Below are 24,922 nucleotides of genomic sequence, written 5' to 3'. Positions count from 1 at the left end.
TTAAACAATAACAATGAGATAGACTTGGAAGATATGAGATAAAAGCAAAAATATAAAAGAAAAATGAAAATAAAACCACACAAAGAAGAAGTATAGAATGAATATGACGTCAAATAAGATATTAACAGGTATAATAATCATAATTTATCATAATATTGTCTTAAAAACTGAATGAAAAGAGCTGCGAGAGTCTGATGCAGGGGGCAGCAGCGAGCCGGTGGGGACACGGTGTCGTCTGTAGAAGAAGAAGAAGGAGGAGGAAGGAGCGCGAGCGTGAGACCGGAAGCCGAAGAAGAAGAACAGCTGACTCGTCCGCTGTTGTTGTTGAGTGACAGTTTGTGAGGATTAAAACCTTCAGACGAGGAAAAAGGTAACGAGTTTTTATCGAGTTTGACGCTTCAGCGTCGTTTTTTATCGTTGTTAAATAAAAGCTAACAGGCGAAGAGTGACAGAAGGGAAAATGCACTGTGTGCGTGTGCACACACACGTTGTATAGTTAGGTTAGTGGTAGTTATGGTTATAGTTAGTGTAAGTCCGCAGGAAATTAATGTAAATCAATGTATTGTCCTGAGAGGTCATTGAAACCAGACCGACTGTGTGTGTGTTATTCTGTTTGAAAGTGATGTTGTTTAGCTTAGGTTAGTAGTAGTTATGGTTAGAGTTAGTCTCCAGAAATTTAATGTGAATCAATGTGATGTCCTCAGAAGTCATGGAAGTGTGTGTGTGTGTGTGTGTGTCTGTATGTGTGTAATCTCAGAGCTGACTTGTTTTCCTCTTCCTTCAGATGCAGGAAGCAGTTCCACCAGTTTCCTGATCCAATGACCGTCCTGCTCTGAATCCCCTCTCCGTCCATCCGTCCGTCCTCGCTTTTGAACGTTGTTTACCAGTGGGTGGGGGGCGAGTGCTGGTCCTGAGGGGGCGTGGTCAGTGATGGACAGCCGGTGCAGCAGCAGTGCCGACTCGCGGCTGAACACCAGATTGGTCGGGTCGGTCAACGCTGCGGCCCTCTGCGCGCGGGTGGAGTCGTATGAGGCAGCAGCGGAGAAGAAGTGCATCTCCGACGTCAGGAGGACCTTCTGCCTCTTCGTCACCTTTGACCTCCTTTTCATCACCCTGCTCTGGATCATAGAGCTGAATGTAAGGCTTGTGTTTGTTTTGGGGATACTGAATGTACATAATCAGGTTTGAATGTACTGTTTGCGCCCCCTGCTGCTGAGAACCAGCCTGAAACACGGTCACAACAGTCTACGATTTGTTTGGAAGATGTTCACTTTTCCAACAGGAAACAGAAGTTTGTAAACCACTCACTCTCCCACACCAAACCCCATAGAGAAAATCAGGGATTTTAGCTGCAGGGACACAGGAGCTGCTGGTCCTCTGCTGCCTCGTGTGGTTACTTTGTGTCACTGCGTTAAGTCTAAATTAAATGTTTGAAACGCTGAAGTGACAAAATCACTGATTTTCTCTATGGGCTTTGGTGTAGGAGAGTGAGTGGTTTACAAACTTCAGTTTCCTGTTGGAAAAGTCTGTCTGACAGTGAGATAAAGCTGCAAACTCTTTCCTAAGATCATCATATCATTGTTCATGACTCACCAGTCAGGTGAGGGACCAGTTGATTTCCTTTTATCAGTTCTATCTACAGCTGTAATGAGTTCATCGTCAGATGCGTTAGTTTGACTAGTGTCAAGGTTCGATCAGGAACCCGGTCACATGCTGACAGGGAAGTGACACCGCTTAATAACTCTGTGTATGGAATGAGGAAGCGCTCTAGATTATGAAAACTTGGCCGGCAGCACTGAAACTAAACACAGATGGAGTCAGACTCAAAACAAAATCATTTTTATTTACATTCTTTATTTTGGACACTTTGTTTTTATAACTCAGAAACTCAGTTCAGGGGAATTAAAAACCTGTAAATCAATAACAAGGCAAAAACCTCACAACCAAGCAAACCTCACTTTCAGGGAGGAAAATACCAACGCTGATGTTTGGAATTCCCTGCAATACAATACAAAGTGAATCTGTGACGTTTATCGACGTCTTCTCTCGCTAACTCTGTTTTTTTCCTCCTGAACGAGAGGAAAATCTATATGATTGAGCACACAGTGTTCACCACTTTAGAGACGAGAAAATCTGAATCCAGCGAGAAGTTAATGTAGTCATTTTGCCTCTGTACATCACAGCAGTGAATTTGAAATGAAACAATCAAAATGTGATTGAAGTGTGGACTCTTAGCTTAAAAAACATTCTAAGCATTTTGTACGTTATTGTCCATTTTCAAAGCAGCTTCACGGCCAGGGTTACGCCTGTTACCGTCAGAAGAAGCATATTCAAGGTCGGCTTGTTTGCATTTGGTGGCTTTTCACTGAAATAGTCAAATATGACGTCTGGAGATTATGTCAGTGCATCAACATCAACAATTTGGCACATTCTTAAAAAGAAGGTGGACTCACAAACACCAGAAGACGAGTAAAGGCGATGATCGCATGAAGAAAAACCTCTGTAACAACCACTGCTCACACTCAACAGCAGGGAGATTAGACCTGATTAGAGTTAGAAAATAACTTCTACAGAGTTGTTGGGAAAAGATGAAACAAAGATGAAGAGGAACAGCTGATGATCATCAGTTAAACATGGACACATGGTCATGGTATCAGTGGCTCTGTGGACAGGATTATAATCTGCTCGCTCACATTCTGTCAAATGGACAATGGTTTAAAACACATAAGAGAATGTTCTTCAGTGACTGAGTCAGTCAGCAGTTACTGAAGCTCATACAATAATGTATGTAATATAAAAATGACTCCCATGCTGAACTGAAGCTGAGGTTGTTGTGTTGTATTTGTGTGTTTGTTGTTGTGAATGTGTGACAGGTGAAAGGCAGCATTCAGGAGCAGCTGGAGAAAGAAGTCCTGAACTACAACTACAGAGCCTCCTTCTTTGACATCTTTGTAGGTTTCTTCATTATTCACTCATTTATTCATTCAACTTTGATTTATTCTTTATTTTCTCTTCTCTCTTTGTTTTCTAACACATCTCTTTTTTTAATCTTATCATTTATCCCTCCTCTTGTCTCCTCAGCTGCTGGCAGTTTTCAGGTTTGCTGCTCTAATCTTGGCGTACGCCGTCTGTAAACTCCGTCACTGGTGGGCCATCGCTGTAAGTTGTTTTTTCTCTTTCTGGGATGCCTGTTCTCTGTGGACGTTACATGCTTTCTCATTTGAGTTGTGATGTTAAATTCAATTCAATTCAATTCACACAACATTTGCTCTAAGGAAGAAGAAGAAAAAAAATAGACTAAAAATACATTAATTGTGTGTGTGCAGATCACCACTGCGGTCAGCTGTGCATTCCTGATCATCAAAGTCATTTTATCAAAGGTAAGAATCTGAATGCTTGTAACTCCACGCTACACCTCATCCTTTTAATAATGATAATATTAATATTTATTATTATCATTATTTTTGGTCAAAATCAACCCAAAACATCTGTGAACCTTTTATTTACAGTATTTGTCAGATGAGGTAGTTATACAGGACTTAATACACGTTCTTCACTGTGTGTCTGTGTGTGTAGCTGCTGTCTCAGGGAGCGTTCGGGTACCTGCTGCCCATCATCTCCTTCGTGTTGGCCTGGATTGAAACGTGGCTGCTCGACTTTAAGGTTCTGCCTCAGGAGGCCGAGGACGAGAACAGTGAGTCCCTGCGCACACGCACACACACACACACACGTGGCTCAGGAGAGAATCCAGCGTCTCTTGTCTATGGCGCTTTTTGACACGCATTGCACTCGCTTCCTGAGGGCGTTTTCAGCAGTTGTCGACTGGCCTCAAATGCATCAGGAGAAAAATGCCGCGGATCTTTGGGAAATTGTGTCTGTCCACAGGCATCTTCCCACTCCTTTCTCCTCTTCTTGTCAGTAGCAAAGCAGTGTAAACTCACATCACTCCCCTTTGCCCTTGCCCTTTGACTGGACATTGAATCCAAAAGCAGCACAATGTGGCATTTTACTCAACTGTAAACACGATGTATAATAATATAATATATAATTTAGATGTATAATATCCCACTCATTCAGCAGTTGGAAGGCATAGACACCCACCTCTGTGCGTCTACCTTCAGCAGGAGGTGTCTCCACCCACCTCTGCTCTGCTGCTGTATACACACAGACACTCCCTCAGACAGGTTTGACATTTCACAGAGAACAAACAGAGGCAGAATAATCACATCAACAACAATCTCACCTGTGTTTCAGGATTTCAGTCGTTCATGGACGTCGCTGAGCGAGCACCTCTCATGTGTCCTGGTCCTTTATCAGACGGACAGTTCTACTCTCCTCCAGAGTCTGTGGCAGGTCAGTTCATCCCCCCCACTGATCCAGAACCAGGTCCAGACTCAACCCAGCCCAGTCTGCGACACCAGCTTAGGCCTAGTTTAAGATGAGAACTTCAATCCTTGTGAAGAAATCCTCTGAAATGTGGTCTGGTTTTGGAGTTAAAGTGACCTCAACTCAAACTGAGGTTAAACTATAGTTAATTAAACTAGAGGTAGAGTTGGTTAAACTAAAGATTTCCCTGTCTTTATGCTAAGCTAAGCTAATTACTCTTTGCCTCCGGCTCTTTTGTGTCATTTTACTCGTTTAACGTTGATCTTTTCTTCTTCTTCTTCTTCTGTCTCAGACTCTGATGAGGATCTGGACGATAAACATGATCCAGAGAAAGGGCTGATTCAGCAGTTGACTTAACAGGTCTGACCATGACGATGACGACGATGATGATGATGATGACAGCTCACACACACGACTAACTCCACTCCTCTGTTTCTCCTCTCCTCAGGACACTGTCGTTGCCTCAGAGGGAAGAAAAAAAAATCCTGCCTTACACATTCTGACATTTTAGTTTTTAGGCTTCAGAGCCACGAGTGCACTTCAGGTTCTTATGTGAGTCTTCTGCATGAACACAGAGATTAAAAGAAGAAGAAAAAAAGTGACGCTACAAAAAACCTCTGTTATTTTCTGCACCTTTTTGAGGAAAATTCATATTGATGAAAAACTGCACCTTATGTCTGACATAGTTAAGGGATTTACAGTTATTTTTTTTAAATGTTTTGTTTCTTTTTAGTGTGGATTATGAGATACTGACACTGTGAGCGACGCCCCCCTCAGACTTGGAGGTCTGTGACGGAAGGAAAAAATGATTTTTAGCCACTTAACAAAAGATTCACCTGATTAAAATGTTCGTCTGTTTAAGTCTATGATATCTTGAAAACATGATCACGTCTTTATCTCACTGTTAGACAGATTTTGCCAACAAGAAACTGAAGTTTGTAAATCACTCACTCTCCCACACCAAAGTCCATAGAGAAAATCAGTGATTTTAACATCACTTAAGATGTCATAGACTTAAACTGATGTCAATTTTATGAGCTGAGTCTTAAGTAAAGTGGTGAAAATCAGCATCCAGACCGCCACGTTTCAGGCTTATCCTTTGAAATAAACAAGTTAATCGATACACGTCAGACCAACTGTTTTCTCCTTCCGGGTTAACGTTAATGTCGTATCATTGCGACATCATGTTTACTCTGATTATCCATGTGCTTGGATGTGAAGTCACTGAAAAGCAACATAAGCTTGTTTCACAGACTCCATGTGGGAAAAAGGGAAGGATTTTTATGTTTTATTTCTGTGGGCCAGTATTGAAATCATGGACCACGTTGTTTGTAGCAACTGAAAGATGAAGAAAGTCAGGAGTATTTATGATTTACTGTGTTTACAACGAACATGATCAAGATCATACAGGTTAAATATACTGAAAACGTCAACTTTTGGCACTTGATGTGCAGTGGATAAAAAAATAATAATTGTACATATCTTCATGCATGCCTTGTTTTTTTGTTTTTTAAAGAAAAGCTTGTCTGTAAAATGGAATCATTAAAATGTGGAAGTTGATGAGTTTTTCATTTATTCTTTATTATTTAACATATTAAAGTTAAGGTTTTCTGATTATTTTAAGTGTGGTTGAATGAGGCACTGACACATAGTTAATGTTTTTACTTCTTAGGTTAACTTTTCCAACAGGGAACTGAAGTTTGTAAACCACTCACTCTCCCACACCAAACCCCATAGAGAAAATCAGTGATTTTAGCTGGCCGGAGCTGCAGTTCCACTGCTGCCTCGTGTGGTCACTTTGCACCACTGAGGTAAATCTGAACAATACAAAACAAGACATTAGAACTTAGTAATGGCGGCAGCAGTGGATCAACAACTCCTGTGTGCTGTGATGTTAAAATCACTGATTTAAAATAGCATTTGTAAGACATCCCAGTCAAGATAGATATCGTTTTACTCATTAACAATACTAGTATTATAATAATAAAAACACAGACACTCAAGTGTGTCGCTAAATTAAGAATGGTGAGTGGAAGAAAGATGAGTTTTATGCTTCTTATCATCTATGGTGCTTCAGTTTACAGATCTATTGTGCCCTCTAGTGGTGGGTTCAGTGTTTGTCAGCCTGAAATGTCCTCCACACGCATGGAGTTTGCATGTTCTACCCGTGTGTGCGTGGGTTTTCTCCGGGTTCTCCGGCTTCCTCCCACAGTCATGCAGCATGAGGGTTAGGTAAATTGGTCACTCTCAATTGACCCTAGGTGTGAATGTGAGAGTGAGTGGTTGTTTGTCTCTATGTGTGTTCCTCTGATGGACTGGTGAACTGTCCAGGGTGTGACCCGCCTTTTGCTCTATGTCAGCTGAGATTGGCACAGCACCACCCGCAAAGCGGTAGATAATGGATGGATGTCCTCCACACTTATTTACAGTCCATGTAATGATGCTATTTTGATTTTTACAAACTAAATTATGATTTTTTAAAGCACCTGATTGGTTGGCATAAACACATAGAGTGCCTAGCTCCCTATTATGTGTGAGGGAAAAATATTCTTAGAGCTATTTGGACAAATAAAATTAATTATATTTTAATATCGTGAGTGCAATTGCATTTGTCAGAAGTCAGTAGGGAAATGTATACAATGGTTAGACATCACAGTGAGGCAGTTTACAAGTGATTTTCCATCATTATTAAACTTTATCATATTTATTAATTTTTACCAAAAATTGTTTTATTTTACTTATATTACATTTTTTGAGGTGTGAGTTACTATAAACACATATATGTACATGTATATGGGTACATACAATGAATATATGTGTAATATTTGTATATATGTTTGCATTTGTATATGAAATTTAAAGAAATTACTAACTAGCTAGCTAGCTTGGTTTAGCTCGATTCAAGTTTGAAATCTCATAAAAATGTTCTTAAAGCTGTCTTACTGTAAAAAAGTAAATAAATGAATAAAATGTGTTAGTAGAGACCTGTTTTACCTTCCATACATTCCCATAAGTTTTTACCTGACACAAGATGGCGCCGGGTCCCGCAGTTGCAGCCGCAGTTTGAAGCTCCCTCCCTTCCTTCTCTTGCCACCGGAGGCTGACCTTCTCGTTTCCCCGCGATGACAGCTTCCTGCTGCGGGCTGGTGGAGACGGGCTGTCCGCCCTCATACAGCAGGATATGCCCAGGAGGAGGCAGGGCCGTCAGAGTGTAAGCTGGTCGGTATGCTGTGGACTCGGCTGACGGAGTGAATTTTAGTTTTTTTTTTTCCCCGACAAGAGCGAATGTCGCAGACGGAACGCGGTGAGTGAGTCGCTATTTTCGGCGGTTGAGTGTTGCCGGAAGAAGTTGTTGTTTTTGTCGCTGATGTTTGGTAGAAGCCGCCGCTGCAGCCGGAGAAGCCCCATACGTGTCACTTTGGAGATAACGTCACGACGGACTCCATTCGAAAATCCGACATTTTAGTATTTCTCTACCCAATTACTACATGTTACATTTTGTGAACGATGTTCCAAAACTGCTGTTGTATTAAATCAATTGTGCTCTTTAATTCGGCGTACATTAAACAACACCATAACGTACATGTTTTATTCAAAAATCTACTTTTACTTTCGGTACGTTCACTTGTTGCCAATCGCGGTAGTTGAGGTAAACTGCGGGGCCGCGGATTGAGGCAACTTTCAAAGTTTTAGTACTACCGAAAGACTTGCGTGTTTGTGTATTGATCGTATGCCGAATTACTGAGGGGATTCAAACGTGTCATGGCATTTATTCACTTTAAACGTGCTCCTTCCACATGTCCCAGAATTGAACGTCTTAATAAAGTTGACAATTCTGTAAGGGAGTTTTGTTTCGGGTACTGCCCAGATACGGGAATGACAGTTCACCTCGGAGTGTGTGAGGTGGCCGTGGCAACACGTTTCAAATGTCTCTTTTATTCAAGCCGTTTTAGTGGAACTTATCAAACTAACCGAAACATGTCATGAACTCGTTGAAATTCTTGTAGAAATGAGTAAATATAACAATTAACCAGCTTTTTCCACATTGCTAGCAAAGGTAACTGCTGCAACTTGGCAGTGGAACACGGGCCATTATCTTTAAAACAGGGCATTTCCTGCTTAAATATATATCCGTGTTATTCTCCTTCTTATGACACTTTTGATAAGATTTCTTATATAAAAATGGGTCATTTAAACCCTGGGTTTTTGCTATTGGCTTCTTCTCTCAAAAATAGCACACATTTTTCAGCCCAGTGCATTAAATCTGGTATTTTTATGGGGCTAAATTGTTAACTCTTTGTCACCGTGTAAAGTCTGATATCCTTACGAAACCTGTTGGCTATAATTATAAGTATATTTTAGTATAATTGTTCAACATTAGAGCCTTGGACAACTAATTATTGGTTTTATTTTTCATAAATTGATGAAAACAAAAACAACCAATTTGTTGAATGTTTTTGAAAGAGAAGCAAAAATTTTCTCACTTTCTCACTTAAATCTCAGAATTCTGACTTTCCTCATAATTGTGAACTTTTTCCTCAAAATTGTGAACTTTTTCCTCAAAATTTTGACTTTAATCTCAGAATTCTCACTTTTTCCTTATAATTCTGACTTTAATCTCATAATTCTGACTTTTTTGCTTTCTTTCAAAGCAAATGTTTTCATGTGTCTCTAATACTCTTCCGTATAGAAATGCTAATTATGCTCATTTTAAAGCTGCAGTGTGTAATTTTTTTGTTTTGTTTGGCAAACTTTCAGACCAGCAGAGTTCGGGAATTGTTGTTTTTTATTGTATTGACTTTTTATCCACATAAAAACAACGTCGTTCAATCACTGAAACACTTTTTTTAAAAAAATAACTATAATTATTATGCGTTTTCTTGTACTTGCTTTATTTATTTATTACTTGTTTTATGTCCAAGTCTTCTTCTCTGTCTTGGGTGTATTTACGTGTCAGCGTTACAGTGCCACATACAGGCCTGGTGTACGCGCTGCAGCGTTAAGAGTTACGATACTGTGTTTTTAGTAAACATTACAGCGTTAAATGATTGTATCACAATTATCTGATATTTGCTGTAATTGTTTCTCTCTCCAGTGGGGAAATGAGTAACAAGATGGAGGGTACGTCAGGACCCGGTGTCCGGGTGAACGGACCAGTGGTGCCGCCCAGCAGCTCGGCAAGCTCCTCCATGGGAGCGCCTCTGTCGCCACAGGAGCTGCAGGAAGAGCAGCAGTCGTCGCTGGTGGACGTCTCCCAAATGTGGATTAAGTTTGCCAAGACCTTTGCCATCATCTTGCCCATCTACGTCCTGGGATACTTTGAGTTCAGTTTTAGCTGGGTCCTGGTGGGACTTGCTGCGCTCTTCTACTGGAGGAGGAACCACGGCAACAAGGACTACAGGATAAACCGAGCCATCGAGTTCCTGGAGCACGAGGACAAGGCGGTGAAGCAGAATATGGCAACGACGGAGCTGCCACCATGGGTGAGTCCTCCTCCACCACTTAAAGTGATTCTTACAGCCTCAGACATGGAATATTGGCATGTTCCATTTGTAGTTTCTGAGGTCATGGGAACTGGGATTTCCAACTCGGAGCAACCTCACCAATCCAAACTTGGGATTCTGAGGTGGCTGCCACTTGTGTCATATTTATTTCACAGTAAATCAGTCACATACATATACATGGAGTGTATTTTTCCGACTTCCAATTTCCGATGTGAAGGGAACACTCATGGCTGCCACACAAGGAAAAAAACGTAATACAAAAATACGAAATACGAAAATACAAGTTTGCAAACCACTCACTTTCCCTCCACACCAATATCCATAGAGAAAATCAGTGATTTTAGCTCACAGAGCGGCAGAATGAGAAGTTTCCCCAAGCAACACAAACACTCAGTTCTCAGTTGTCCAACAGTGAGATTAAGTGATGAACATATCCCCAAAATGGGAGTAGACTGTGGAAGTGGTGACACACAAAACGTTTGGAAAATGTGTGTCTAGGCTTAAAAACATGTCTTTAAAGTTGGTTTGACAATGAGTAATGTACATAGGAATGTTTGGAGCTGGAAAAAAAAAGAGTTGTTTTGTGGCAATGACCGGTCAGATTCAAACGTCTCGTTCTGTGTTTCTGTCGCAAGACAAAAGAGACTGAAGGTCTCACACACACACACACACACACACACACACACACAGTCTTCAGCCTGAGGGAGCAGAAGTCCCAGCAAACTGGGTTCCCCCGGAGCTCGAGCCGTGAAGTGAAGCATCGTCAAGTCATCAAAACTGTCCTGGTTTTTGCTCTCTGTGCTCGTTTTTGTGTTGTTGTGTGTGTTGTAGAGGGAGGGGGAGGCGGCTGGGTCACACAGCTACAGTATGTGGTGCGGGCGCCCACATACTGTAGCTGCCTGTCTTTGTCTGTGTGGAAAATCAAAGATCTGATTAGATGTTTTTGTGACATCACGTCATGTTTGCTTTAAATAAGATTATTTTTGACGTGGGAGTTAATATCTTTTATTATTATTGCCTTTTATATTGACGTAAATCATTAAGATCTCGATTCACAGCTTATTTCTAAATGAAGACGATTCTTCTGCATTTTATTTCATGAGCTGCGCCGCAAATAAACGATAAACTATTTTCCTCTCAGAGATTCTTGTCGCCGTCTTCCCACTCAATCACATGAACCCTTTACGTCACGTGATTCAGAGGAGATGAAGTTCGTCTCCAGCGCTGAGTGAGAGCGGCACAGAACGCAGGAGAAATTAACACACAATGGACGGTGATGAAAACCCAGGTGTTAGTGATGAGAATCACACGTCGCTAAATCCACCAGACTCCTCTGACATTTGCTAAATGTTGGAGATTAACCCACAATTTAAAGAAGCCTTTTTAACTCGTCTACAGTTCAGCACTGTTCGCTTTGATTCCTGTGCACAGCAGTCTGACGATGTCACGCATTCTCCCTGGTTATGATGTCACAGGTCGAGCTTGTGGAAACACACCATGTGTCACTGAAGCCACTGTAATAACAACAATAATAACAATAACAACAACAATAATAACAATAAGCCCATTATGCAGAGCCATTTTCAGGCTCTTTATTTGAATGCCTCATTGAATGTTTCTAATCTTTTGTTCATGAGTGCGATAAACATTTCCATTTGTGAAATAAATGGTGATTCACATGTTTTCCAGAATTGTGCAGTCCTCACTGACACAGTTACTGCAGGGAAATGTATTTTTCTCCTCGTCTGGAGATGACAGATTCAGACACAAACTCGGTCTTAAAAAGAAACAGAAACAGTCTCCTGCTGAAATATTTTGTGTAATTGACACCAGATGACTGAGCAGAGCGAGGCTGAGTGGATGTCAGGACGCCGGCCAGGGCCAGACATCTTCCCATCATCTCGTCCATGATCACACAGAACTTTTGTTCTTTGTTTGGATGATTAAAGGGAAACTGAGAGATGCGATGAAAAGGACGTCACAGCATTGATTTGATGTCGTCCTGCTGATAATGAGCTACAGTGTAACTGTAATCAGATGTGACCTTTGATCCTGCGGGGAAACACGGTCTGTCCCTGTCCTCTATCTGTTCACCTCTGTCACACTGACCTCACAAATCAGAGATTAAATGCTCAGTCAAAGTTCTGCCACCATTAACTTCATCAAGCTTCTGTAATCTGTGTTTACAACTGATAATCTCAAATTAGAGAATAAAAAAATGAGCACAAACCCTGGGAACATAGATTTTAAACTTTGGGATTACTCTAGATTTTGAATTTTGGGATTACTCTAGATTTAAAATTTTGGGATTAACTCTAGATTTTAAACTTTGGGATAAACTCTAGATGTTAAGCTTTGCGATTAACTCTGGATTAGATACTTCTTGATCAAACCTGTTAACACAGATTTTAAACTTCAGGATCAAACCAAAGTATAGGTTTTAGATTTTGGGATTAACCCTAGATTTAAAATTTTGGATCAAAACTGGAAAACAAACTATTTTAAACTTCGGGACTACATAGGAACGTAGATTTTAATCTTAATCTTCCTGTGAATGTACATTTAAATATTTGGGAGTAAAACCCCCGGAATATGAATCGGGGACACAGATTTGAAATTTCTGGAATAAATTTGGAAACAGATTTTGGGATTAAACCCAGGAACATGGATACTTTAATGTGCTTTAAAGCTTTGAAGAGACTCTTTGATGTGTTGTGTTAATACATTTTCATTGATCGCGATTGCTTCGTCACACTTTTCCCAATCAGACGTGACAGCGGGTCAAAGGTCAAAGGTGACTCCTCTTCTTCGTCATTATCAGAATCAGAAAGAAAGAAACAAAATCAGAAAAAGCTTTATTGCCAAGTACGATTTTACACATACAAGGAATTTGTAATGGTGTCGTTGTCGTGCTTAAAAACATTCTCTAAATATAAACTTTTAAAAATTAAACAATTAAAATATAGCAATATAAGTGTACATACACAGTACGTTTTTAAGCTTTTTTTATTAAAAAATTATTAATTATTACACACACTATTGGACACGCAAGGTTGAAAGCTAACTGCTAAGCTAATGAGTTTGCAGATTTTTTTCGCAACATTGCTGTCTTTGGAGGACGGTTTAGCTTGTGTCGTCACAGAAAATCACCGTATTACCATATTATCACAATATTCACAATATTCACAATAAGTCACAATATGATTAACTATATATTATTGTAGTTATTTTTTATTGTCTTTTAAAATAATTAAACGTAGTATTGTTATTATTGTTATTATGATATTTAAGTCACAATATGATACTATCACAATATTTCAGTCACGATAGTATATTACCATGATATTGCGACATACTGACTCCCATGACAGTGAGCACCATCTAATGGTCTAAAACGGAAATATATATTTTTTATGCTAATCCACCCACCACAAAATCTTACTCAGTGGTTTCATAAAAACAATCACACCGTCAGAGAATGTCATTAACATGCAAACTAACGTGTGTGTGTGTGTGTGTACGTGTGTGTGTTTCATGTTCCTGTATCAACACGCCAAACACCAGCACATACTTTAGATTTGCTTTTCTCTCTTTAAAAAAAAAAGCAGCATTGTGCCTGCAGATTATTTAAGAGATAGGATTACTTAGACAACACCTAACCTTTGTGTAACCAGATATTAGTTATTAGTAGATTTAAATAATTAAATCAAATGTATTATTATTATCATCATTATCATTAATCAAGCAAAGACGATCATCTGCTGCAACAAGATGAGAAAGTTAAATATTACATTGTGTCTCTTTGTTGTTTAACCCTAATACTGATTGAGATTAAAAATCTCTTTGAGGCAGATTAAATCCAGACGTCCTGGTTGTCATGACCAGTTTAATCCTCGCTTCCACCTTTGATTTCAAACATGGTGTAGATCGTTTTCCTCTGTCCACTGGAGCTGGAGACGCCTCTGCGTCACGGTTCAACTATGCAACAGCTGTTTGGAAATCCTCCTCTCCCCTTTTAGCCACACCCCTCTCTTGCTACCTGCTTGATTGTGTGTGTGTGTGTGTTCTTGTATTGGTATCTTTGTGAGGACCTAACTAATTTAGTTCCCAAAGGAAATTACATTACATTACGCTTTAATCCAAAGTGACTTACAATGGAATTGAGTACAATCAGCCAGGGGTGGAGTCGAACTTGCGACCATTGCGACCATGATGTCTATTGCACACAGGGTACCGGTCTTGACCACTGAGCCACTCCACCCCTGAACTGAGGACTGTTTGGTTTGTTTGTTTGGTTTCCTCACATTCTGAAACCCCTAAACATGTCTTTTTCAGGGTTAAGACCTGGTTTTAGGGTTTCAGTGAAGGGATGATTAAGGTGTGTGTGTGTGTGTGTTGTTAGGTGTGGAAACAGTGAATAATAATAATAATAATTCCTGCTGGATTATATTATATTCAAACGTGACGGACAGATGAAAAGCGTTTCATGTCGCTGCCTGTTCATGAATAAACATCCTGACTCACAATAATCCTGGACTCATGATGTTAATTAAATAAACGGTAAATAAAGTTGTTTTGTGTGTTTTTTAGTGCAAACACAGATTTATATATGTTTGAGGGTGAGGGTTTTAACTCCGCCTCCTTTCTTGTTGTTTTTCTAGGTCCATTATCCTGATGTGGAAAGAGTGGAGTGGCTGAATAAGGTAAGACACAAACACATACACACACAAACACACACATGTTCCTTCCTTTCATTTGCACAAACTAAACAGCTTCAAAGGATTCATCTGTGTCAGTGTTTGTTTAGATTGTTTTAAATGATTACAACCAGTTACTGTGATTTTTCAACTTTCAACTAAATCTGAATATTCTCTGATTTTTTTGCTCCATATAAGCATAGAAATCATTAAAGGGGACATATGCAAAATCCACTTTTTAACCATTTTAATACTTATATTTGGGACTCTGGAGGCCCTACCAGTCGCCAAAGTGTGGAAAAAGAATACTTAGTCATGTTTTCGTGGTCCCCCTTGGTGTAAGTATAGGCGATAAAACACTCAATGTTGAATCCCCAGCGCTTATGACGGCAGCATGCGCATTTCACCGCGAATGTTACCACCCCACCAGTAAGTTTACTTTGAGAGCTCCACCTTAGCTCCACCTTGTCCAGGCGAGGGAGGAAGAGCGGTATTATGTCAACGCGGAGGGACAAGTGTGCTGTTGGTGGCTGCACAGTGGAGCACAGTGTTTTACACAAACTTCCAGCCGCAGAGGATTTTATATATGAAGCTAATGTGCCGGATAAAGTCAGCAAACGTGTGTTTGTGTGTTTGTGTGTTTGCACCACTTCACATCAGACTGCGGCCAGCGGTCGCCGCATTTAGTCAGCGAACGTATTTCACCGACGTACAAACACACACATTGTTAAGAAAAGGTCACATAGAGCTCATAACTGACCATTCTGACTCGTCCTAATTAAAAATATTTGTTCAGTACGTCCTCCATGACCGGAGCACAGACTCAGTCTGATACAGTCTCATCAGACTGCTCGCAGCTGGCGATCAGCGGTGCTGCACTCTCTGTGCAGTGGTGCTGCACTCTCTATAAACTGCCGCTGTGTGTGACTGAACGCCAGCTCCGGATCAGTCACATACAGTTTATTCAGCTCGCTGCGCGCCACTGGCGATCAGCGGTGCTGTCCCTAAGTTTTTAACTGATTTACAGTTCGGCACTGTTCGGCTCGATCCTTATGTAGGACGTCTCTTCCTGTGACGGCACTCTCGCTGTTTTCTGCGCACGCTGCCATGTTGATATTGTCAGAGAACTAGTGGAGGGAGGGGGAGAGAAATGGAGCTGAGGGAACAGCATCTGAGCGAGTGAGCACTGTTAAGAGGAGAAATCAGAAACCCCCTGGAAGAAGTGGGTATGTGTTTGCCTGTGTCTCATTTGGTTTTAGCAGGGTTATTGAATTATTTCCTGATCAGATTAAGGTCATTTTTATGAACCAAATTTAACAGAACAATCAAGACAATAATCCACAGATTAACCAGTTTGGAAATCATCCTTATTTGCAGCTCTAATCACTGATAACTGGGTTCTGCCTCATCAGGACCAGGTTTTGGTCTCCATGAGGAGCACTTGCTCTCTCTCTAATTCATCAGGCCCTGTTAGCCTGTTAGCCTGTTAGCCTGCACACACAGGGAGAGGAGCTGGAGTATAAATAGTGTCTGAATGTGGAGCAATGATGATGATGATAGACCCTGACCCAGAGCTGCTGCTGCTGCCCACACACGCACACACACAGTGTGTTACCTGGACGATTATCACTGTCAATGTTTACACACAAATAACTTCCTGTTTAAAGTGAGTTATAAGGAGATTATTGTCTAATTTTTGTGTCGTCTTTATTGTCCTCCTCATCTTCCTTCTTGTCCTCCTCTTCGTCCTCCTCTTCGTCCTCCTCTTCGTCCTCGTCCTCCTTTTCGTCCTCCTGTCCCACAGACAGTGAAGCAGATGTGGCCGTTCATCTGCCAGTTTGTGGACAAGCTGTTTAGAGACACCATCGAGCCGGCGGTGCAGAGCGCCAACCCTTACCTTGGCTCCTTCTGCTTCAGCAAGATCGACATGGGCGACAAGGTGACGACAGAACAATGTCAATACATTTATATATATATATTGCAATTAGGGAAGTATATGTCTGCCAGTGGGCACAGAAGGAAAAACAGATGTTTAAATAAACCACTCACTCTCCCACACCAAACTCCATAGAGAAAATCAATGATTTTAGCCCAAACTCAAATGACCTGTGGGCCAGTCGGGGGCCAGTCAAGTAAAAAGCCCAACTTTTTTGGGAAAAGCAACAGTTGTGGTGGATGTTATGAGCTCATATCATCAATATGTCGTATTAATTCCTTTTTTTAATATGTACTCTATTGCCTCGTGTGAGCTTTTCTGTCTTTTATCCATTATTCTGTATAGCACCTTGGTCCACTGTGTTTGTTTTAAAGTGCTTTACAAATAAAGTTGGATTGGATTGGATAATTTCAAAATATAAGTGGTTGTTTTAATATGCAACAATAAAAAAAAAAAAAAACATATTTATTAATCTATTCATTTAAAAATAAAAACATATAGAAATTACTCATTACACCTTGATATTGTTTGGAGGGCCACATGTGGCCCCTGGGCCGCCACTTTGAGACCCCTGATTTTAGCTGATTGGGACACAGGAGCTGCTGCTCTACTGCTGCCTTGTGTGGTCACTTTGTGTCACTGAGGTCAATCTGAACAAAGTTATTTCAAATGCCGAATTGACAAATTAAGACATTTGAACTTAGTGATGGAGGCAGCAGTGGATCAACAATTCCTGTGCCTGTGTGATGATAAAATCACTGCTTTTCTCTATGGGGTTTGGTGTGGGAGAGTGAGAGTACCGTAGGTACCCAGAGAACGCCTGAAATCCAGATCTTGGTCATTATTTGACAATGAGTTGTTCACTTTTTTATATTGTGTTGTTTTTTTCAGCCACTGAGAGTCAACGGGGTGAAAGTTTACACAGAGAACGTGGACAAGAGGCAGGTGATCATGGACCTGCAAATCAGGTACACACTCAGCCTCGTTCACCACATTCACATGTACATGTGTCTACATATAGGGCTGGGCGATATGGCCTAAAAATAAAATCCCCGATTTTTTTTAGGCCACTACTTAAGACAAAGTAATTATTTCAAATGTTTCATACGGGGTATTGTGTGCAAATGAAGTGGGTAACGTTACCTGCCTCTGTGTTGTTTGGGGGCTATTGTTATCCTTCTTAGCAGATTGCAGGGCAACACACTGCTCCCACTCGGCTGTGCTTATTTTTAAGATACTGGAACAGGTTAGTTGTGGGGCTGCCTTTTGTTGGCACCGTCTTAAAACAGACGTTACGGGACGGGAGCCGAGAGAGAGCAGTAGACGTTTTTACCCAAGCTAAAAAAAAAATCGATTATTATTTTTTTAGTTTCCTGTCTTTCTTCTTCTATCCTAAAATTATCTTCTGTGTTTTTGTCAGTTTTGTCGGGAATACAGAGATTGACGTAGACATCAAGAAGTATTACTGCAGAGCTGGAATAAAGAGTATACAGGTATGTACAATAATATAAAAACAGCCACGGTCACTTAACGTGAAGTGAAACGTTGAGATTTTTTTTTTGATATTTTACAGCGATCTATATAGACATGATAAAATTTTTTTAACTTTATTAAGAATTATTTTAATAATTTGTCATTTTTGTGATTAATGTCACATAAGTAAAGGTTGATTTTTGCCCGAGTAAAAATATATAAAAGAAATTGTGATTCCAAATTTTTTTAATGGAAAAAAACTAAAGAAAATCACAAATGTGTCTAAAAAAGCACATTTATTTGTTTTACGTTGTGTTTTTGCACAATGTATAAACATATGGATGATAGATTATCATGTTTCATGATTTGTCATGTTTCATGTCATTAACTCTAATTATTATTGTTGTTTATTTATTTATTTCAAATATATATAAAAAAACGTACTTTAAAATACTAAAAATAATGAATCGATCATTAATTAAATTATAGTTATTTTTAATTAAATCATAATGCAATAATAACACTGGTTATCGTCAAACAGCAATAATATTAAATGAGAAGTCACTTGAAATAACAGGATTAATAATTTTCTGTTGATTTGTTAAATGAAAAATCAAAGAAATCAAAGAAATTGAAGTCAAACAAACACACTTTTAAATGAATTTAGAGCAAAATTGTCCATATAATGTTGGAAATGGTCATATTTTTGATTCCCACATAAATATTACATTTCTCTTGTTTCTTCATCAGAAAGGAGCAAGGAAAACAGAATTCACATTTAATCCCGTTTTTATTTTCTCGTCTGTCATAAAAATCACTCTCCAACTTGTTTTTTAATCAAAGCTGCTGCAGATGAACATAAAAATCAATGAATATTTGATAAATTGTTGCATATCTATTCCGTTAACCCGTTCTAACAATGCATATGTGTATTTTAACAGACACAGGCCAAAAAGACACTATATATACGGTATATACATGTTTATAAGGTTCTGTGTTTCCGACCTCAGTCGCCACAGACAGCCGTGACCTTGCCACACTCAGCTTTACATAATGTGTTTACAGCAAGGCTGATAATGGAGACGTTATCCTCTCTGCTGTTGGCAGAGGATCAGGCCATATTTGCTCTTCAGAGATCTGAGAGGAGGAGGAGAGAAGGGAGAAAGTGAAAAGTTGGAATGATTTACAGAGAGAAGTGGCTCACGCGTGTCAGGCAGAGTCAATATTTGCCTTAATTTAGGACTCAAGTTTTATAGCTTCAGACACCGGGCCGTTCAGTTGACGGAGGAGTTTATCGCGATATTCAGACAGAGAAAAATTAAGTTTCTCCCTATGTTTACGGGGAATATTGTGTATATATAATCTCATGTTTAGACAAGACTTTTCTGACCAGAAACTGACGTTTGTAAACCACTCACACTCTCACACCAAACCCCACAGAGAAAATCATCGATTTTAACGTCACAGCATCACACAGTAGTTGTTGATCCACTGCTGTCTCCATCACTGAGTTCATATGTGGTTTTTTGGGGAATTCAGCATTTGTAATTTTTCGCTCAGACTTACCTTAGTGACACAAAGTGACCTCACAAGGCAGCAATGGAACAGCAGCTCCCGTGTCCCTGCGACCTGAAAACACAATTTTTCTCTATGGACTTTGGTGTGGGAGAATAAATGGTTTACAAACGTCAGTTTCCAAGCAGCAGAAGCTGTGTTGAGTGTAAGAGCAAGATATGATCCTGAAACTGAACATATTTCCTGAGATAACGTAGACGTGGGCCATAAAAACCCACATCAGAAGATAAAAAGCCCAAACTGTAACTTTAAACTTGACCCTGATGCAGCAGAATCCTCCTCTAGGCAGGAAGAAGAGAATAAACACCATGCTATCTTCTATCTCTCCACTGCACTGGGTTTGATTAGCAAAATGTTGCTATGTGGTTGCTCATTGAAGACCTCTAACCAAATTTGGTGATGTAGACGGAGCCATCCACATATCAGAGGTTTGAGTCACTGCAGCCGCGGAGAAAAAACAACATCCTCAGTAATGAGGAACTCCGAGGGGAGTGCACTTCTTTTTAAACACACAACATTGTGATTGCAATCTCTCAGGACCGTCTCAAGGGAATCCGTCCAAATCTGGTGCGCAGATTTTACTCTGACTTAAATTGTCAGGATTAAATTGACAAGCTTGAGAATGAATTTGTGGAAGTGTTCATTCAGTGAGGAGGAGAAGAAAGAGGAGGAGGCTCCAGGAGAAGCTATGAGCAGTTATTCCCAAAGACTGGGATGGGGCCCAAATAAAGGTCACGGAAGATTTCTTTTGGGTCCTCAAACAAATCTGCATAACATGCATAAAATTAAGTTTTAATTAATTTAACCAAAAATTATATTAGGTGTGACAGAAATAGGGGCAGCTCAATGCCTAGTGGGATGGGAACTTGGCTTGTAACCAGAGGGTTGCTAGTTCAATTCCGGACAGGTCAAGTGCTGGGCTACCAATCCCCTATTGATTGGGTTAATTGGACACTCCAAATTGGAGGGTTGCGTCAGGAAGGGCACCCAGCATAAGATTTCTACCAAATCAAAAAATGTGTGGTGACCCCTAGAGAGGGAGAAGCACCAATTTGCTTTTGTGATAAATCATCTTTAAAAAGTGGGTCTCCATCTAGAAAGATTGGCAAACACTGCACAAACTTATCTTTAGGCCAAATTCCACTGAGAGAACTTTCACGAGAACCACTGATTATTGGAGTCTGGGAGGCCCCAACTCTTTCTCCTCTGCTGGTACAATAGCACATTTAGCCCAGCTAGCATCTCAACCCTGGAACGCTGTGGAACCATTTACTCTCAACTGTTCCTGAGCCATGTTGCCCTCACACTCCTGCCCAAATTGGTGGATTTGTGGTGCTTTTGGCTGACAAATTTTGACTAAATGTGGTTTACCTGCAGAGGAGGAAGAGTGAGGGACCTGCCAGACATGGAGGATGGAGACGCCATCCTCAGTTACATCTATTAGCCACTCTCCTCCCGGTTGTTCCTTCTCCACACTGTTGTATGTAGAGGAAAACACTGAGGCAGTACCTGTAAATACTATGCTTCACACCAGTCAAGAACCGCTCCAGGAAGTGGTTCGAGACCATCTCTTTGAAGCAGGCCAGAGTCCAGTTCCCTGGTTCACATCAGAGATCTTGGACTAAGTCACTTCATCATCAGGGATTAAAAATGAACTGAACTAAAACTAACAAACAAAAATATGAACTAAACAACAAGTGTGTGAGGGTTTGAACACACCCTAAGGCGAAGACTTTAATTGCTTAATTTCATTATATTGTTGTTGTTTTTTCAGCTTCATGGGGTGATGAGGGTGGTGATGGAGCCGCTACTGGGGGACATGCCTCTGGTCGGTGCACTGTCCGTCTTTTTCCTCAAGAAACCGGTGAGCACCTTTTAAAAAATGTTTGCCTCTTCTTTATCAGAGGAGGAGCATTTAGCTGTTTCAGTATGCCCCACCCCCGCTATAAGGACGAGCAAGCATGAATCTCCAGTGTTTGAGTAAAAGCTAGTGGTTAGCAGTACAGTCTCGGTTCAGTTTGGTCTGTTATACAATTATTTGCGATGTGGATAAACAATAGATAAATTACTATGAGGTAAGCAAGAGGTTTCTTCAATGCATCTCTCAATGCTGAATATTCAAATAGCACATTTGCTTGAAATGGAGCTGCATGCCAAAAAGAAAGAACAGAGAATATTGGATGTTTTCCACCGTTGCCTTTTGTTTACTGTGACGTTTGTTTTTCTTTGAATTTTTCATTAGTTTTTTGCTCTATTTGTGTAGCTGATGCAGGAATTACCATCTGTCATACGAACCCCATGGTGGAAATGCAAATCATGTCAGCGTTTAGTGATCCGAATGGTATCATGGCAAAATGAACCGAACTGTACTGCTTTGTGGCGTGTTTACACTCAGTGGAACAGTTCGGTACGGTAAGAATAGTACCAAAATGAACGCCCCCAACTGCTCCATTAGAGTAAAATGGTACGGTATGGGTGGAACTAGATCCACGACAGTCAGCTGGATGTCCTCCATTGTTGTCGTGTCCGATGTTGTCGTGTGTTGTCATTGCACTGGTACAACGTCACACTACGTATCTCACTGACTTGGTCCTCAGGGCACAGCCCACAGCCACGCCTACCAAGGAAAGTTACTGCTCTCAGGTAAAACCCTAGCCAGACCCAGGGATTTTCACCGTTAGGAACCGTACCGTACTGTACCAAAGCATTTAAGGTGGATTTGAAATGTGTTTCAGCGGTATCTGATGGTGATTCTTCTCCTGTGGGTCCCTCTATCAGAGCCCAAAATCAGGAAGATGAAATGTGTTGAGGCACAGGAAGGAAGTCGTCAGTCAGGAGGGAGAGAATGCACTGATAAACGGTTCAGGAAGACTTTGATTTACCTGAAGTTTCTGAGTCCAAGTAGAGGCACGTCAACTCAAAAACGAAGTCATGCTTTGGTTCCTATTTTGACTCTCAGTTCTTGCAGATTTATCTAGGATTATTTAATTATGGATCATTTAATCCACTAGCTTTTCAAAGAAAACATTGTGAAACTAGGTACCGAGAAGGTACCGAGAGATTCTTCTTACTTCTACGTGTTTGTGCTGGAAAGAGTTCTGAGAAGTCGTAGAAGTCTAGTTCTTAATCGCATATCTTGATTTACTAAATGATTAGTACTACTGATTATTTTTTGGGGGGATTTTAATAAAACAAATTCATTCATATATTCATGACAGAATCTATATTTTTGGGTGATAATTTTTGGTAAATGTTTTAGCGGGAGGTTTGTTTTTGCCGTGTGGATCAACATCATGACACCTGTGACACCAGATCACCTCAGATATCCATCTCTTCGATGAAGGTGAAAGGTTTGACTTCACCGAAACATTTTTTTAAACCATCCAGAATTTTTGAGATGCCTCCAACGAGTCTGATGACATTCGTCAGCGGCAGTAAAAGTGTTTTAATAATTACTAATAAAATACCTTCACTGTTCTGAAGTGACTCGTGGTTGCTCTGTTGACGACGTGATGTCATCACACTCACATTCCTGTCATTATCCGCTGTCATGTGGCATAAATCAATGCCTGTCAATAGCTTTCACGACGGATGAGGAACGTTTGCACTCAAGCGTTTACAAATCAGGTTAAGATGACGACGGGATTACGTGAACAACTAGCTGCTGTTTGTTGCACGTAATCATAATCTGACATTTTATTTCATTATCTACATTAGCCACGGATGGCAGGGGCCCGAAGGGGCGGAACCTATCATTATCCTTCAGAATATTCTTATATCTGTGTCTTTGTGGTAATTTTTGAGGAGGTTAATGTGCATAAAAACAGGTCTGGCAAAAATCCAATATTGGCATAGGTCCCGGACCCCTGTGCTGCTCAAGGGCTCTATAAGTGCCCCCTAAGGTGAGGCAAAATTGAGTTACACCGAATTTCCCAAAATTTTGTGTGAAGGTGTTACAGACCAAAACGAACAAAAAATTCCACCATAACCATGGCCTCAACTCAACAGGAAGTCGGCCATTTAGAATTTTGGTTTGCACCCTACGTAAATGAGTTCACATCGATGAGATTCCAATAATAATGTTGTGTTGTGTCCACAGCTGTTTCGGGTGAAAAAGTTGATGTCTGGTCTTGTTTTTCAGTTGTTGGACATTAATTGGACAGGACTCACAAACATGCTGGACATTCCGGGTGTCAAGTAAGTAACTGTGTGTGTGTGTGTGTGTGTGTGTGTGTGTGTGTGTGTGTGTTGACCTTTACCTTAAAATCCCTTAGTGTGAACTTCTTGTACAGAATTCCTTTGTGAGGACACGTAAGGACTCCCTTAATCTTAACCATTCAAACAGTATGCCTAATCCTAGTCTCCAACCCAGCGGTTGCAAGTAAATTTGTTTTTTTTCTTTCAGATTTTATTTTTCTACTAAATTTAAACTTAATCAATCTCCAACTAATGTAATAAATGTATTAGTATTAAAACGACTTAAGTGTCTTAAAAGATTTTCAGTCGGAGACAAAACCCACATTAAGATAACAACAGTGTCCTGGCGATAATGTGAGCTCTGAAATTCTCTATGAAATTGTAATTTTTGTGATGATCAGATCATCAGATTTTTCCTGGGCCACAGATACTGATGGCCCGTGGGCCACCTATTGACTTCTAACCCTAAAACTAAGTCTTAACCCTGAAAAAAGCCCTTTAAAGTCGTGAGTTTGTCCTCACAGACTACTAACACACACACACACACACACACACACACACACACACACACACACACAGCTGAACGCATTACTGTAACCACTGGATTACCGCATGGATTAAAGCTTGTGTTTCTAAGTGTTTTGTGATTATTGACGTGGACGAGACGCCGCAGACGAGACGAGACTTTGAGGAGAATCTGTTCCACATCGCCCTCACTTTCTATGTTTGACTGTGTCTTTGTGAGGATGTTTATGTGCGTGACAGACAATCGACTTTAAATATGGTCAAATTCTGCTATGATACAAAGATTTAGGCTTAAAATGAAAGAATTGTGCAAAAACGGTCCAAATATTCTTTCATTCATTTCAATTTAAAACAAGTTTAGCTTGAATTCATTCTTAAAACTAGTTTGTGAATTTTACCCACTTTAAAATTGTAAAATGCTTTAAAACTAAAAAGAAAACAGGCCAATGTTAAGATATTAAAGACATGATGAGATTATTCCAGATTATTTCAGATTATTATGAGAAAATCTGTTTTTGCATTGTGACTTTTTTAATCAATATGTCATATTTAGCGTTTTTAAAAGATGTCAACATGTATTAGATATAATACCGATTTATTGTGTAGGACGAGCGCATTTATATGTTTAA

The 24,922-nt window shown here is 40.2% G+C and overlaps 2 protein-coding genes across 3 annotated transcripts in view; both read left to right on the top strand.

The window, feature by feature from the left end:
• Positions 1-265: 265 nt before the first annotated feature.
• On the top strand, positions 266-5,946 carry stard3nl (STARD3 N-terminal like). Its single transcript, XM_044025647.1, has 9 exons — positions 266-370; positions 785-1,137; positions 2,874-2,951; positions 3,082-3,159; positions 3,327-3,380; positions 3,577-3,694; positions 4,255-4,353; positions 4,679-4,746; positions 4,835-5,946. Exons 2-8 carry the CDS (start codon positions 931-933, stop codon positions 4,741-4,743), a joined length of 699 nt encoding a protein of 232 aa, XP_043881582.1. The 5' UTR covers positions 266-370; positions 785-930; the 3' UTR covers positions 4,744-4,746; positions 4,835-5,946.
• A 1,589-nt stretch (positions 5,947-7,535) lies between these two features.
• esyt2a (extended synaptotagmin-like protein 2a) overlaps positions 7,536-24,922 on the top strand; it is a 44,668-nt gene continuing 27,281 nt past the window's right edge. Inside the window, exons 1-8 of one of the 2 annotated variants that reach the window (XM_044023770.1) lie at positions 7,536-7,690; positions 9,482-9,869; positions 14,552-14,593; positions 16,392-16,526; positions 17,415-17,491; positions 17,944-18,016; positions 21,346-21,435; positions 23,713-23,768. In XM_044023770.1, coding sequence (XP_043879705.1) covers positions 9,489-9,869; positions 14,552-14,593; positions 16,392-16,526; positions 17,415-17,491; positions 17,944-18,016; positions 21,346-21,435; positions 23,713-23,768 — 854 coding nt within the window. In that variant the 5' untranslated portion in view covers positions 7,536-7,690; positions 9,482-9,488. The remainder of the gene's footprint in view (positions 7,691-9,481; positions 9,870-14,551; positions 14,594-16,391; positions 16,527-17,414; positions 17,492-17,943; positions 18,017-21,345; positions 21,436-23,712; positions 23,769-24,922) is intronic. The other variant, XM_044023778.1, reaches the window with a different exon arrangement.

Source organism: Solea senegalensis, linkage group LG1, assembly GCF_019176455.1.
Source record: "Solea senegalensis isolate Sse05_10M linkage group LG1, IFAPA_SoseM_1, whole genome shotgun sequence".
Lineage (NCBI taxonomy): Eukaryota > Metazoa > Chordata > Actinopteri > Pleuronectiformes > Soleidae > Solea > Solea senegalensis.
The sequence above is the reverse complement of the archived record's forward strand: the minus strand, read 5'-3'. Positions and strand labels throughout refer to the sequence as shown.

Coding starts and splice junctions, on each gene's coding strand:
- stard3nl (XM_044025647.1), top strand. CDS start 931: ATGGACAGCCGGTGCAGCAGCAGTGCCGACTCGCGGCTGAACACCAGA. Junction 3,695..4,254: donor GGAGGCCGAGGACGAGAACA/GTGAGTCCCTGC, acceptor CCTGTGTTTCAG/GATTTCAGTCGTTCATGGAC. Junction 4,354..4,678: donor TCCTCCAGAGTCTGTGGCAG/GTCAGTTCATCC, acceptor CTTCTGTCTCAG/ACTCTGATGAGGATCTGGAC.